General features: G+C 36.3%; 1 protein-coding gene across 3 annotated transcripts in view; it reads right to left on the bottom strand.

Annotated features, from left to right (window-relative positions):
- The window catches only part of LOC119639721, a 22,618-nt gene extending 5,402 nt beyond the window's left edge, over nucleotides 1-17,216 (bottom strand). The window contains exons 1-9 of one of the 3 annotated variants that reach the window (XM_038037334.1): nucleotides 16,627-17,216; nucleotides 13,530-16,366; nucleotides 13,329-13,471; nucleotides 10,489-10,605; nucleotides 9,542-10,421; nucleotides 9,327-9,471; nucleotides 8,841-9,259; nucleotides 7,969-8,158; nucleotides 6,935-7,907 (exon numbers count right to left, since the gene is read on the bottom strand). In XM_038037334.1, coding sequence (XP_037893262.1) covers nucleotides 7,758-7,907; nucleotides 7,969-8,158; nucleotides 8,841-9,259; nucleotides 9,327-9,471; nucleotides 9,542-10,421; nucleotides 10,489-10,605; nucleotides 13,329-13,471; nucleotides 13,530-16,366; nucleotides 16,627-16,824 — 5,079 coding nt within the window. In that variant the 5' untranslated portion in view covers nucleotides 16,825-17,216 and the 3' untranslated portion in view covers nucleotides 6,935-7,757. Of the gene's footprint in view, nucleotides 1-6,934; nucleotides 7,908-7,968; nucleotides 8,159-8,840; nucleotides 9,260-9,326; nucleotides 9,472-9,541; nucleotides 10,422-10,488; nucleotides 10,606-13,328; nucleotides 13,472-13,529; nucleotides 16,367-16,626 lie in introns of those variants that run through there. The other 2 variants (XM_038037335.1, XM_038037336.1) reach the window with 2 other exon arrangements.
- Nucleotides 17,217-17,237: the final 21 nt, after the last annotated feature.

Raw genomic sequence — 17,237 nt, 5'->3', positions numbered from 1 at the left:
TCAGTGAGTTTTGCCCGTCTGTCCATGTGCGCTCATGGGCATACTAATCATACGAATTGATTTCTAGTACATATTTATTTTCTTAACCGCATTTCCCAAATTCTTTAAAATTGGTGTTTCATAATTCAATGGCATTATTCATATTGACGAATATTGTGCCGATTTATAAAATAAGTGTATATTATATTATATTATATTATATTTTTTAGGTACGCTTGTCACTTCAACATTGGCATCTAAAGCGTCTGCGACTACTTCAATTGTTTGATTGTTTCCACACCGACAGCGGTGTTCTCTTTTGAGTTATCCTCACTTTCACATTCAGACCCAAGGTCTGCGAGTTCAATTAAAAAATTCAATCTTCTTGCCCACATCCAAGAGCTCGCAATTGCAATATGATTAGATTAGTTGATGTGATAAAAAAGAAGCATTTGATTCAATGCTCATATTTTATCCCGTTGAAACGCAAATGGTTTTTTTAAACCCTCCACTGTAAGATGGGTGCTTCAAAGGTCCTATAAAGTATATATATTCTTGATCAGCGTGAAATTCTGAGCTGAGTAAGCCATGTTTGTCCGCCTGTGTGTCCGTGCAGTTGGCACTCTCTTGATCGCAAAAAATTTGGTAGAAACATTGGTTAGAGCAGAAACCCGCAGTTGAACGTAAATTGAACGCAGCTCCAGTTTTGTGAACAAAAGAAGCGCCTTTCTCTTTATGTCCAAAAGTGGAAACAATCGACCACGCCCACACAAAGTTACAAGTAATTAAATATTATTTTTTTCACTTTTTTGAGGTTTTATGCTTATCTATTGTACGGCGACAGAAGACAGAATGTTTAAAACTATTTTGTACATTTCTCAAATAAAGATATATTATCTAAAAATGGGTTACTATCAAAACGGAAATGGTGGACACTGTGGTTCCTTTTTTCTTAATAACACCAGCACTATGGGTATCAAATAAAAGAACTTGGAGAGTAGAATGCGAAGAGCATAGTGCTGGGTTTGTGAGATTCTACCCCCGCCGATTGCATCTTTTTATTGTGTTTAATGAATCCAGAATCTAAACTCAATCTGCATTATAAGGTTTATTAATGCAGGTGTAAGCGCAAGTATAGCAAATAACCGGCAGAAGTTACGAATATATCATTTATTTATTTATTTTATTTATTTATTTATTCTACTTATACTAGAAACTCAACTAAACAAATAACAGTCGAGTTCAATTGGCTCTTAATGCAAAACTTATATTAATTAATAATAAAATTTAGTATAAGTATAATAAAACAAATAAGAAGAAAAAAAAGAAAAAGAAAAAAAAGCATGTACACTATCAGCATAGGGCCACACTTACAACCGGTACAGGACCAAATTGCAAATGAACCCCTAAACCATCGCAAACATCCATAAGCCTGGCAACCGATAATAAATTGTCAATAATTCATTTTCGAAACGTGACGACTTTTTAAGGATTAAAGCTAGTTTAAATACGACATAGGTAAATCGCGCGTATTAAGCAATGTTGCTTTAATGGACTTTAAAGAGTCCGATAACGAGAATAAGTGATAGACGTCATTTAGGTTCTTGCAAACGACTCTGAGCGGATTGAGCAGCTCATAATTAAACTTACACTGACTAAGGTTAACCAAGATAAAGTGCCTAGAGAAGCGGTTAGTGACATTAAAGCTTATTTCACCAAGTAATGAAGGCGAGTCAATGGCACCATTTATTACTTTAATTAGAAAAGAAACGCCAAGAACAAACCTACGTTTCTCAAGAGACGGTAGGGACAGCAGAAGCAATCTATTTTCATACGGAGGAAGAGAGGCAACCGGATCCCAACCCAAATGTCTAAGGGCAAACAGCAAGAACTGCTTTTGAACAGATTCAATTGAATCTACGTTGCGCCTATACGAAGGAGACCACACAACTGAGGCATACTCGAGTATGGGTCTAAACAAACGTATGTACAGCCTTTTCGTAATGTAGGGATCATCAAGCTCTTTGGACCACCTTTTTATAAAACCAAGTGCGGACCTAGCTTTGCTAATCGAGAGCTCAATATGTAAGTTAAAACGTAACCTATGGTCAAATAGAACGCCTAAATCTCTGATCGAATCGACGTCCTCCAACTTATGCGAATCTATGAAATACTGAATAATGAATGACTTTCTTCTTGAGAATGAAAGCTTCTTACATTTACTCAGATTTAGTTGCAGGAGATTCAAAGAGCACCATGCAACAAAATTATCTAAATCACCTTGAAGCTGATGTGATTGCGATTCAACAGAGAAGGAAGAAAACAGTTTCACATCATCAGCATACATTAAGATCTGGCTGGAATTAACCACCGATGGGAGATCGTTAATGTATAAACTAAATAAAATGGGACCTAAGTGAGTTCCTTGAGGTACGCCAGACGTAACGGGGAATTCATCCGAGGTGATGAAGTTAAACAAAACCCTGAAGGATCTATTGTGCAGATAAGAGCTTATCCATTTCACTAACTAGGGTGGGAAACCAGAGGCTTGGAGTTTAAAGATAAGTAGTCTATGGTTAACCATATCAAATGCTTTGCTTAAATCAGTGTAAATAACATCTGTGCGAGAGCCACTAGAAAAAGCCTTGAAAACATGACAGGTAAACTCTAACAAGTTGGTGACTGTAGATCACCCTTTCCCAAAGCCGTGCTGGTGCGGAGAAATATACGAATTAATGGCAAAGGCCAAATGCTGAGTCACAATACGCTCGAACAACTTGGGCAAGACACTCAACTTGGCTATGCCTCTGTAGTTCTCAACAAATTGTCTACTTCCACTCTTGTGGATAGGAATAAGGAAACAACTCTTCCAACATGAAGGGAAAACACCTAAATACAAGGACATGTTAAAAATCTTTGAGATCACACCACATAACTCGACAGCGCAAGATTTAAGTACACATGATGGAATTCCATCAGGTCCAGGCGAACAACTGTATTTTAGAGAACTCAACCCTTTAAAAACGTCATCTTCCGAAATAACCAAGTTAGGTATTGAAACCGAGTTAGTTATAGGATATCGGTAGTTTGCTGATAAATCGAAATTAGCAATCGAAAAGTTACGTCGGAAATACTCAGCAAATAGATTTGAGATTTCAAAATCATCCGAGGAATCGGAGCCATTAAAAGAAACATGAGAGGGATATGTGGAAATTTTTCTTTTAGAGTTAACAAATTTAAAGAAGAATTTAGGATTAGCAAACAGAGAGGATTTAATGAACTGAAGGTATCTGCAGTAATAATGATGGTTGAGGGAGTTAAATCTATGCCTCGCCACCGAGTAAGCGACATAGTCGAGCGCCGGGCCACTTTTCGAATATTTTTTGAATAGCGAGTTTTTTCTATTCTTGTGATATTTAATTGTCTTATTAAACCACGGGGGACACCTGCTTCGAGATCGACAATGCTTGATCGGAACAGATGCAGCAATAGCTAGATTTAATGTGTTGTAGAACGATGACAATAAGCTTTCAATACTACCGGTTGAGAAATCAAGCGTCAAATGTGAAAGACGATGTTTTAGTAATACAATATTGATTTTATGAAAATCATAATAATTATTTTAAAAAGTTTGATTTGGCACATTAAGGCATTTCAACAAACCATCATTCATACGATGAAAGGAAATGCATATTGATGGATGATAAGGATCCTCAGGTAAACTAAAAGGTGGACAACGATTTACGTAAAGCTCGGGAAAATTGGCAAAGCAGAGATCAAGCAGTCTACCATTACAATTAGGGGTACGATTATATTGACCCAAATTATGATCAAACAATTCACTAAAGAACACAACAGCCCTATCAGACGTTGAAATAGTAACCAAACAGCCAGAATTATCAGTGTTACACCAAGTGACTTGAGGCAAATTGAAGTCACCCAATGCAACAACCAAATCGGTGGGTCTAGACCGCTTGGCCACTTCACAAATGAGGGCAGCGTGTTTCTTGTAAATGGAGATATCAGAATTTGGGGGAATATAGGAGCAGTTATAAATAGATGTTTATCAGGCATATTCGCACGAATAGCGATAAATTCAACGTCAGGAGAAGTGGGAAATTCAATTAAATTGGACGGGACTGACGCAGATATGGCAATTAATACACCACCACCAATGCGATTCCCTCGATCATTTCTAAATACTTGGAAAGAATTATGAAAAAGTTCCGACGAATGAAGATCGGGTTTTAGCCAAGTTTCAGTAAAGGCCAAACAGAAACATTCCGTGCTCACTGAATTTAGAAAAGTTGAATGAATTTTCGAATTTAGGCCCCTAACATTTTGATAAATGAGAGATAGTGGGCCTGAAGAAACAATTAGTTTTTTGAAGGCGACAAGACAAGTGATTTGTTTAACAACATATCACTGTTTTCAGTCGGAACTAATATTTTAAAAGAGGAGATTGCCCTAGCTTGAGAAGGAGCCATTTTGAAGATGCTAACACGCTTTAAGTTGACTGATGGGACTTTCGTCGCCAGATAACTTTTTATGTTATCCACCGATGTTTCAGGTGCCAGTCTTGACACAAATAATGCTTTTCTGGGAGGAACTGCCGTCAAGCAAATGTCATTATCTGGAACAGGAGTGGGGTTCACGGTAGGAGAGTTTCGAGTTGGGGAGAATATAGATGGGGTTATCGCCCTTGCACCGGCAGCTTGTGAGACTTGCCCAGTCTGGTGACCAGCATTCACACGCGAACAGCCAGGAGGAGAGGATGATTTATTTTTCTCTTCATTACTTTTAGGCGATGGCGCTTGATTAGAGTGAGTGGCGGCTCTGGGCGGAGATACCCTTGCCACTTCAGCGTAGCTTAAAACAGAAGGACTTGCCGGCTTGTTTGTAACTGTTTTGCCACCAACCGACTCAGCAATATCGGAAACATTACTGTTCATTTTAGAGTTAGAGGGAGCGGTAACTTGTACCAACGAATCAGATTTGGAGAAAGCCAGAGGTGACGTTCCACACGCTACGCTAAGAGTAGAAGATGAGTATCCAATAAAACGACACTCATCAAACCTAGACTTAATGAGCTCAAACTTTTCCCACAAGGAGCCGAGATTTCTACTCAATGCCGAGAAACCACAACGGGTCTCCGTGAAAAGTTTATAAAAATCAATGTCCCGCCGCCTACAGTCAGGACATGACCATCTTAAGCCTTTAGACGGGTCAGCGACTGCGTCAGCAGCACGGCCGAGAATACCGGCACACTTTGCATGACCAAAGCGCTCGCAGAGCCAACAAGAAACGAATCTATCAGAATCCGGGTGTGGAGAAGGTGTATGTAAACACTCCATGTCCAGTCAAAAAGACAGTTGTGGATTATGAAGAACAGACACACAAATCACTAAAAAAATCCTGAATATAAAAATTTATCAACCAATTTGTGCAAAACTTCCCTGTTACGTTGACACTGTAACGAGAGATCAATAGCAACACAAACTACAAACAGCGAAAAAATAACAGAGAAAAAGAGAGAAAACAAAAAAAAAAGAGAGATTTATATCAGAGCTCAAAATTTTTGTTTGCAAAAATCAAATGAACCAAAGCGTAAAGGAAAAATATTTCTTTTACTTTGAATTCACTCACTTTCTTCTCAAAGTATATTATAAATTCACACACTATAAGGCAGAATAGCCACGAAATTCAACAAAAAATTAAAATATTAATTGCCGAAATAAAATATAGACGACTATACTGCGAGACAGAGTTGTCATAAAAGCATAAAAAGTCCATCTAACTCTCTTTTTCAATGAATTTTTTACACGAAATATGATTAAACACAAGCTGAAATGAAAAAAAAATATATCTTTTTACACGAACTGTGATTTTCTCTTTCTATGATTTTTTTATGGATTTTTCTTTTTTTTTTTTTTTGATATTTCTATGAATTTTTTCACTATCACTCTTCACAGATATGCATTGTAACGTCGCGTTATGCTTTTTACAATCCAGTTAGATTCGATTATATGCGTATACGAATGGGGTTCCCCGAATTATGCATAGAGTAAAGACATGCCTTACGTAAAGACGATAATGCATTTCTTACGCAATTCAGTTTGTTATTGAGAGAAAAAGAAAAGACATTAGTTGTTGCGGACGTTTAAAATATATTGAATAAATTAATATGTGTAAACACGAAATAAATTCTTAAGAGAACTCTAACAACAATTTTTTAATATTGTAATTTTATTGTGTGTGATATAGAGATTTGGTGTCAACGATCAACGATGCTACTCAAGTGACTACATTTCTTAACCCACGTGTTATCCAAGTTTCTGAAATAAAAATCGACAATTGTGTTACGGGGATTTCTTTTGGATATGTTCCGAATTTACGTCTTCTCTAACTGCCATGAAAAGATGGAGAATCGTAACTTATGTATCCGCCTTCAGACTAAATTTTAAATCCGTAGCCGTTTTCAACATGGTGCAATCTCACTTTTGCAAAAATTTTTACAAGATTTTTACAAGCCTTGCTGACGAAGGAACCAAAACTTCCAGGTGACGGATGGGCTTGAAACAGTTTTTTGATTAACGTCAGCATCTTGGGTACGTGTTCGCGGCTTGACATCTGAAAAGCGGTAGAGTTTCCTTTGGTCGTAGCTATAATTACGGCTCAGTCGACAGAGTCTTAAAAGTTGCCGATTGAGCCCCTACTAGACTGCGGCTTCTAACTACGTCCTTCTATTTCATCCCTTTTTTCTGACCGTTCCCCCCATTACACGAATAGGAGACACTGTCACAAAAAAAAAAGAGAAAAAAAAATGGATCTCCTGAATCTGGCCCAATCCGACCAATGCATACAGCCGTCTTTTAAAAGTATTATTTACATAAAAATATGAATGTAAAAAATCAGCAAAAAAGCCTTAGCCAATGAAATAATTTTCAAATGTATTTGTTGATTTATTTTCCATTTGACATAAAATGTTTGCAAAAGAAGAAATATGTACAATGGGAGCTCAATCGTAAAAGCTTAACATTATAAGAACGTAAGTACAAAATAAATCAGGTATCAGCCACTCGTGAGCTAAATTTTATTCGAAAGCGATCGATTTGAAAAACGATATGCAACAAAATACTCATTTCCGCTACGCTAAGATAAGTTGAATAGTCGGTAAACTAATAATATTGTTAAAGGAAACTAATGTAGATCCTATGCCGAATGCCTTGAACTGATTAAACGCTGCGCATATTAAAAAAAACAAAAAAACACGTATTACAAAAACCGAACACGAGCATAAAGTGGAAAATAATTCCATTAAGTTGTACCAAACCGAAAACTAATCCCCGTTAGTTGTGTCAAAGTGAAATGAAACGGAAAATTAATTCCACAAAGTACATCTGCGTCTATCAAATATTCTTTGCAAAGTTGAAAAAAATCGAACATAAGTATTGAAAACGAAAACTGTTAACAGATTTTTCATCGTTATGATAATGTTTACGATACACTTTAATAGTGAGTATCATTGGAAGATATTGAAATTTGCGAATATATTGGAATAATCAAACCCTAATATCTAAAAAATTTTAGATTGCTATTGTCATCCGAAAACGCAAAGCGTTATTATATACATAATAAAATGCAATTTATCCTGTATCTTTCATAATATGAAGCGTTTGTATGTAGTAATACATAAAATTATTTAAATTTTCTAAAAATATATAAACTTTGGAATTCGTTTTTAACTAAATACTGCAAAAATATGTTCAACAATGTTGTCAATTGCTATTAGTTTCTTGTAAAGGCTTCTTCAGTTTAATTTTTTCAATGACATTAGCCTGTATATCATAGATACAATCGGGGCTTATTTCATAGAACAATTTACGTTCACGAGCACTGTCTAGCAATGAACGCCAAGCAGGTACGGTCTAAAAATAAAAACGTGGTTTTTCTTAAAGCGATGCCCTAAAAAACGATTCAAATAATTACCTCCAAATTTTTAAAATTTCCGCATAATATTAAACACTTTTTCGGTCTAGTTATGGCTACGTTCAGCCTTTGAGGGCTAGCGAGAAAGCCAATACCACTTGTACGAGCATTTGAAATTATGATGACATCCTTTTCAAGACCCTGATATGAATCGATTGTGTTCACCATGATGTTGCTAAGGCCCATGGATCTATGGTATAAAAATATTACCAAAATTTAAAAAAGTAAAAACATTATATTTCGGTATATCAAGCCTTATCCAAATATCGCAAAAGTTGCGACCAAGTTGAATACAATAATACAAAGACAGACATCAGATGGACAGACAAACTTAAATCGATTCGGAAATCTTTCGATATGCTAAAAGATGGCTCTATCCCAAATACTTATGGGTTTAGTGTACACGCGGATGTGCCCTTGTACAACAAGTGGGGAGGGACATTGAGGAACTTTGCATTTCGACGTGATCGACGCCTTCAATCCGGAATCCCCCTGAAACTGCCAAATTTACGAAGCTGATCTGTAGGATATATGCCATAGAATCAAATCAGTTCGTGTTGACGTCACATAGTGCTGCGACTCTTTCTGAATCCTAATCTTGGAAAGGCACATTTTTGAATAGACATCTGCTATCCACCTTAATTTATTGATGGAAAAATTGATTGATATTAAAATATTTAAGGGGCGAATCGCACACATTTTCGAAGTGGATGTGGAGTTATATTAAGAATATATATGAAATCCCTCTGTGCTAGTTTTTAGGGTCTTTAGAAGTTCAACAATTGAAAGGCTGGCAGAATGATTTGAAAAATTATGTTTATATGCATATCTGGTGAGGGCTGTATGAGAAAGTAATAACATTATATTCTTACTTTATGGCTGTATTTAATGTTTGACGATGTTGAGCGTACGGAGTAATTACACCGTAACTATTCGATTTATTTGGTATGTAATCATCTAAAGCTTTTAATAACTTCGCTACGAATTCGGCTTCCATGCTATTAGAGATTTTACCGTCGCCGCCATGATCGTTTTGTGTATAATCCAAACTTAACATAACAAATGACTTTATTGGCGTCTGCAGTTTACGAGTATTTGCACCGTCAATTAAATTGTTTTTATAGAAGTATAAATTCGGCCATTTGCATATTTCCGGATGCATGCGATATTGCACATTTAAACCGCTAACGATGTAATTATAATTTATGAGATTGGTACTATTTATTGCATTGTCCAAGCAATTCTGAATACGTGTAAACATTGACGTACTTAAACCGAGGTCATCTGCTTTCTAAATAAAGAGTTTTCATCTTCATACAGAGTTATTACATATGGAAACCGACAAAGTTACAAGTTACCTGCGATAATACCGTGGCCGGCAATTGTTGCGTGTCACCTACTAATACCAGAGAAGTGATTAAAAACCTCAACGGTACTAAAGTCCAAGGTTCTATACATTGGGTTGCTTCATCAATTATGCAAACATCGAAGAAGTTTACGTAACTAGAATTAATAAAATTTCTTTATCTAAGAAAACAACAAGAACAAAAAATGCTTTTAGTTAAAAACTTACTTTGTTAATCGAACACAACTTGATAAAGTGGCACATACAATGTGCGCATTACTTAAATACCATGAAAACATCCTTTGTTCATCGTCGGGGCGCATTGAACCTTTCATGATGCTTTTCGCTAGTTCGAGTTGGCGTATTTTTTCTTTCAATTTGTCCTCTTCAACGGTGCCAGAGATTGTGCTAATACGAGCATTGGCAATTTCCGCTTCAAGTTGGAAAACTTGTTTTTGCAAATCTTCTCCATTGGTCCCATTGCATTTCCATTTCGATAACTTTTTCATCTGATCGCGTATCACCACGTTTTTCAAAACTGCTGGCTGAACATATGGACTTATCTTATCCGAATTGCCGAAACGTATTAGACGAAAACGAGTTTCTACACGCATCCTTAAGCTAATTTCGTACAATTTACCGGCAATCACATCTACCGCTGCATTGCTTTGAGCACATATTAAAATTTTCCTATCTAAGTAACGAACCTCTTCGCCATATAATGTCTGCAAAGCTAAATTGGCAATTACTTGCGATTTACCAGTGCCTGGTGGCCCTTGAATCAACGTTATGTTGGGTGTCGTTTCATCGATAATACGTGTATAAGTACTTAGCAGTACTTGCTTTTGCCTTTCATTTAAAAAACGATCGCAAGCTTTATAAACAATATTCCTTTTAGGAGGTAATTTACCGTTCAGTAATTCTAAAGGATATAAAACCTTTCTGAATAGAGGCGTACTCTCCAGCTGATACACAGCGTTAAATGACCCGAATTCGACGCGTACATTATCAATCACGGGTCGTACAATCAATTCTTTGGTATCGTTTGACAATTTCCATGGAAGCATTTTAACAGGTATAATCTCGAATATTATTGTACTAACATTGCCTGTGAAAATAATTAGAACTTACTTCATAATATTGATCCTAATTGCTAGGCCACTCCTAATACTTACCGCCTCTTTTATGGTTTCTTGAGACGTAAGCAAATGTTTCCTTCTGTAATTCTGGAATGTCCAATATAACAACATCGTAACGGGAGTAAGCTGCTTCATAGGAGTGTTGATACGTATCTGTAATTGTAACGAATATAATTTTAATCACATTTTATTGCCACCCTCTACCAAAACCATGAAGTAGTTTGGTTTCATTCTGCAGGCATTTTTCATCTACCGATATTATTATTATAAAATGTATTTGTAACTAACATGTGTTTCACGAGATGCAACTGCAGACATTTGCTCTTAATACAATTCATTCGAAAAACAAGTAAGAATGCTATAGCCAATTAGATGCCCTACACCTCAGACGTAGCAGGAAATTCACTCGAGGTGATGAAGTTGAACAGAGCGCTAAATAATCCGTTATCCAGATAAGAGCTTACCTATTTCGTGTCAGAGGCATGGAGTTTGAAGATCAATGGTTAACTAAGTTAAAGCCAAGTTAAACGCTTTACGAAAATCAGTATACACGACATCCGTGCGAGACCCATTAGAAAACCATTATTACACAGAAAACCATAGCCAACTCTGCTTGAGCTTTAAGATTTTTGTAAAAAAAAAAAATTCTCGCTCCTTAACCTTTTTATAAACAAGCGCTAACTGCTGCTTCCAATCTTATCCCTGCATAATCTACTTTGAGTGTTTTCGTTACCTTGGACACTTAAGTGGCGGTTGAAGAGTGCATCTTCCCGATCTTCTGAACTCTCAAAACCTTTGTCCGTTTTTTTCAGTTTCATCGAATCCTTTTAACGTTGTCCTTCCCTGCTAGTTCTTAAAAATCGGTTATGTGTTTTCTAGTGTTTAAGCTACCACGAAAACCAAAAGTTGCCCGCCCCCTGAACAGCTGAGGAATTAGATACGATTCTAAAAACAGACGATTTTAAAAAATTTGCAGAGGCTTAGAAAAAAACTCTTCCTAAATGAAAGTCAGTAATTATGAGAAATCTTCGTCAGTTATGTTGACAGTAATCTGGCTTCGAACAATTGAAGCGTTTCTTTTGAGCAACTAAACTTTGGTGACAGTGACGTTTTAGGTGATATTTACGTGTTCATTGAAGGAAATAAAACCGATCATGGGAAACGAGTTCGTCTTAACTCTCACCATTTCTTCTCAGGACAATTAATAATGGCAAGGCTAATCTTCTTTTTGACAACGCTCAAAATGCCGAGAAATTTTTTAAAGAATGGTGACTGCTCATCGAAAAGCGCAAAGGCATATATCCCCAGGTATTTCACCAACAATGTTAAAATTAGCTTTAAGGGAAAAGAAATCCGCAGAAGCGGTAAATTCAACTTTTGCAGTCCCAGTGGCAGACTTGGTCACATCGCCAAATTCTGTAAGAACAAAGCAACCTGCTGTGTTAAATGTGATAAATCCCCAGCATGATTGCTCACTCTGTACTTTCCTCTTAACTCTAAAAGTGTTGACTTTGCCGTCATTTGAGAGATTTTTTAATCTGACAAGAATGTGTCTGATTTGGAAGTCGTAAACTATAACCCGCTAGAATAACCCGCATAGAATATACATATTCGATTTCATGTAACTTTCCGGATTACATAATCAAAAAACTACAAACTTTTCATCACTCACTTCTAAGACATTGTACTAGTCTCTCTCTCTCTCGACGGCTATACTCATTCTAAGATTCATTTCGAGTGGACTACCAGTTTCAAAGAAGGCCTATCTGCTAACTGCAAAGCAACTTTTAAAAGTAAAAATCTTTAAACCTTCTTTCTTCAGAACGGTGCTCGCCAAATGTAATGAAGTCTCTGACAGTTACGCAAGCTGCTACAAGAAATTTTATCACATTTTCAAGAAAGTGAAAGCCATTACCTTTGGAAATTTGACGCATTCCAAATGCAAAATCGATCTGAATATCCCCAAGTCTGCAGCTAACTCTAAAAGCAATTCGCCTCTCTCATATATTCGAGCTGTATATTTGCAAAAGTTTAGCTTTTACCCAGAAAACGATTTCCGAATGTATGGCACCGACGGTTCGGTAAATTCTGGGACATCCAGCTTTTCGATAGTCAGCTATTCAGAGATACTCTTAAGTAAATTCAAAGTGTTGGAAGACCTATCTTTTTTATTGAGCACCGTCTTGTCAGATAGGCTGAGTTTTTTGCTAAATCCAATAACATGAAAACAATTCGTTACATTCTCTAATAGCAAATCAGTGCTGATGTTATTCAAATACAAAGATCCATATAACATGTATGGTTTTGAAATCTATTCAGTTCTGTTCTGACTACTGGTACATCTTTGCCTCTTAATGAAGGGTTCATCAGTGAAATCTCTGCAGTTCACGGTCCTGGTACATAGGCCGAGGTATTTTCAGCAGGGTTCGTCCTTGGACAAAGGCATGTTCAGTGTACCAATATCTCAAAAATTGTGACTTGTAAGTTAAACACAAGCCACCTGGACAGACATCAGACGGACAGAGAGGGCCGGCTAACTTAGATCGATTCAGAACACGATTCTGAATTAATCAATATAGTAAAGGAGGTAGGTATGTAGTAGTATTTTAGGTCCCTACGGTGTTATCGCAGAAACTCGATATTCCATAAGTGTGCGGTATAAGAAGAATAAATAATTTTAATACTTTCACTTTTAGCGTCAATTAGGACTTTCTAAAATGTCGGTTATTAAAACACATTCAGTGGTAATATATCTAATACTAAAATGAATAATATCTGCTTTAAGATAATGCATAGGCAAGTAAAGCAACATAGTAATGAAATAGAGATTCAAGAGCGAAATTCATACGTTTAGATAAAATTTTTAAGACGCTTACATGTTGTTGCAAGCATTAAGAGTCCGTTGTCCGTTGGGGTAACGCTTTCTAACTTCACACGAAATTGCTTAGCGCCAGCTGTATGCTCGTATTCACGCTGCAATTTGCTCATAAACTCCAATTGCATCAACGAGAGTAAAGTTCTGCAAAGTGTTTATAATTATTAGTTGATGAAATAAATGCTCTAGGCGCAAACACAACCTTTTATAATGATCAAATGTACTGAACTGTCTTGGCATTGGGCTTACTATCTGAGCCGCGGCGGCAGCACTTCTTTTGATCAGCCAATCATTGCTCCAGGTTAGAATGTCGGTAATAATTTTATCAGTATGGTCGATTATACGAAATTGTGAACTTAACATTTCAAATCGGTCTCTATGGGTAGTCCGTGGCAAGAAATCTTTATCAACAACCTTGCGAATGGCGCCCGCTGTAGGTTCAATGTAATGGTAAATAGGTACATCATTGAAGCGCACTTTTTTTTTTGGTTTGTCTTTTTTGGCAATGTCAGTTGAAGCTGCGTTTTGAATTGTTGCCTCTTTGAAAGCGTCCAGGAAAGGTGTACTTGAAGTAACAACAGCAGTAGAAGCAGTGGGTGCTGTTTTTAAAATTTGCTTGTTCGCCATCGCAAGTTTGCGGGTACTTTCCATGGACTTAATTAAGTCTCTCTCCATTGAAGCAAACGTAACTTTATTGGTAGTGCGTAAAGCACGAGCAGCCAAAGTCTCTTTACAAGCAGGAACGGTCTTGCTATTTTTTCTTTTTTCTATCTGTTCATTTAATGAATGTCGTCTCGCAGGTGTTGATGTTGGTTTTTCTTTTTTTCCATGATTTTTGTTCCCCTCCTTTTTCTTTCTTTCTTTATTGAGAAACTCATCTGGTTTGGAAATTTGTTGAGAAAAAGTCTCAAAATTTAAACTTCTACGACGTTCTAGATTGTGCTTTGCACCTGACTTCGTGGGTGGTTTGCTGTTATGGCACTTTTTTTGAATTTCTTCTTTGGTAATTTTTGATTTAGTATCTTCTTGAGCTAGAAAAGCTCCCCGATTAACTTTAGTCAATTTTACTTTAACTTTTTTGCCTGCCGTTGCTTCATTATTATTATCCTGAGAATGCTTTCGTTTTAAATTCTCTTTACAGTGATTTTTTTGCTTCTCAGCCAACTGCTTAAGACGTTCTTTGCGATATTCTTTCAATTGTTTGGCATCACATTTTTCTCTGCCCTTGACGTGTTCCCACATTTGGAGGTGGTTCCGGCTTAAGTCTACCTTTGGTTTTTCATTACACATCGTTTTTCCCACCTCTAAATAATTACTTTTTGGTTTTTTTGTAGAGTTTTTGGAAGATGGTGCCGCTGAAACGCCACGTAGTTTGTTTCTGTGCTTGGGTAATCTAGGAGCTTCTATAACTGGTGGTATCTGTTTTCGACCGCTTAATTGTGCCTTTTTATTAGTTGTTTTTCCTGGCGCATCTCCTTTTAATTTTTCTTCACATTCATCTTCTGACGATAATATTGCAAGCCTCCTAGTTTTCGAATTAGCTCTTCCTATAACGGGTGAATCCAGTAAGTCTTTCTCTTCATTTGCTCTGACTTTGTTCATTCTATTCATATTTTCTTCCCTTGACCTGGTTTGATTATCTGTAGTTGTTTTAATGCCAGATCCTTTCAATGTTTTATCGATAGCGAAAAACATTTCTTCTTTCAGTTTTTCCTCGTCTATATCACTTTGATTAAAGATATCATCATGTTCATGCTCGATATTTATTCTGAATTGGTTCTCTTCTCGATCTGTATCTACTTGTTCATCTGATAATTTTTCACTTAATTCAAACACTTGAGAGAAACTTTGTGAAAGAAGACGTTTCGACCACATTCGCAAATTTTCATCGTCATTTTCTTCGTCGTCACTAATATCCCAGCATATATTAGGATCTACATAGTTAGCCGGTTTAGCCAAAATAGCTGAACTATTGTCAACTTGAATGCCCGGCTCTTGCTTAACTCTTACCAAATTATCCCTTGCTGGTGGATCCTGTTCCTCATCGTGATCCTGGAAGTCATCGTTATCATCAAGATCAGCTTTCATACCATTTATCACTGTTTGAGAAAACATGAATTCTTCATCATCGTCCTTATTATCATTAACTATATAATCTTTCAAAGCTTCGTCATCAGGTAGACTTGGATTGCGAACATTTTCGTCCAACTTGTCACAGTTTTGAATTATTTCATTTGTCGTCTCCATAGATTCTTCTTCTTTGGAACTTTCAAATATATTTGGACTGTTAGGTATTTTTTTCAATTTCATATAATCTTCATTAGGTAGAAGTCTTCCCAATTCTACTATTTGAAGCGGTACATCCTTTTCAATATCATCATTCTTGTCTTCGTTGCGTAAATCAATTATTTGTCCATCTACCAAAACCTTATCGCAGTTGGTAGGCATTAATAATGGCCGCCCCACGACGCCATTGTATATCAATGGATTTATTTCTTTTAATTGATTTTGAATTTCATCATCACCAGCAATATTTCCAAAAATGGATTCTAACTCATTAGAAATCGACTCCACGTACTCTCTTTTTAATGCCGATTCGAGCGGCAAATGAATTAAAGCAACATTATTTTGATTGCTTGCTTCTTTATGATCACCTTTTGTATTCATCGTTGCTTTTATTTCGCCGTCTTCTTCATCACTTGAAATAATTACGACTTCATCCGCTGCATCTACGATATTTTCACCCTTTCCCTCCTTTACATGCTGTCGTTGTTGCTCTTTTTTGACCGCAACGCTACAGCTGGGCTGTTCATCATTATTCTTAGAATCAGTCAGTTTATTTGTAGGCAAGGAATCCATGCCTTCACTCACAGTTCGTATGGGTTTGTAAATCAATTTGAAGATGGGTAATTTGGAGTACTCAACTTCTGCAGAAGGCTCTTTTTCCGAAACTCCAATGCCAATTACATCATTCACCTGCAGATCAACACCGCAATCGGTATGGAAGTCATCATTAACATAAATACCATTAACCGACTTCTGGAAAAAAACAATCTCTGTTTATACAAGGATATTTTTAAAGTGTTATAAACTTCTTAAACCAAAACATATAAAATGTGGTAGTCACTGTTCTAATAGACTTCATCTTCAAAAATATCTACATTTTCTGAGGAAATATATTTACTTTACAATTTGATATTTTTAAGAACTTTTTGGATTTTCCAGCTAACTTACAATTTTAAAAAAGCTGTTATATCGATTCTGTTTTTAATTTGCCACCAAATCATCCAAATCCTTACCAAATCTACTACTTTCACATTTTTGTCATCATGAGAGACAAAAATAGCAGCATGATACCGGGATACTTGTGTCGGTTCAGTTAATCGCACGTGACATGATGAGTGTCGACCGATCTTATTAACACCTAAGCGTAGTCGGAAGACTTCTGGTGAGGTCCTTTTTTCCAGAAGCCAAGATGAATAGCAAGATTCACTCATTTCTGTTAAAAATTGTTTGCACACAATGAAAATATTTGTTGTTTCTTTTATATGTATATCTTTTTAATTCTTTTCAAAACAATTGCTATACAAGTACTTGTGTTCTAAAGGATAATAATATTGACGATAACTGGTTATCGATAAATGTGCACTATAAATCAGCTGATTGCTACATTGCAATAAGAAACAAAGCAAAGGAGAAAATATCCGCGGGCAAGTCTTCTTTTGAAGTGTAATTTCAAAAGAAATTAAAAAAAAACTGCTAAAATTCTTTACATTTTTTTATCTTCAAAAATGAAAAACTTTTGTTTTTGTTTTGATTTTGTACGTTCAGGTTAGAGATAGTTTATATAAGTGGAGTGGTTATGCGAGAAGGTGATCCTTTTCAACTAAATTTTATATTATTCCATGAT

This window comes from Glossina fuscipes, unplaced genomic scaffold, assembly GCF_014805625.2.
Source record: "Glossina fuscipes isolate IAEA_lab_2018 unplaced genomic scaffold, Yale_Gfus_2 113, whole genome shotgun sequence".
NCBI classification, from domain to species: Eukaryota; Metazoa; Arthropoda; class Insecta; order Diptera; family Glossinidae; genus Glossina; species Glossina fuscipes.
Note: the sequence above shows the minus strand (reverse complement) of the source record. Positions and strands in the feature narration are given on the sequence as shown.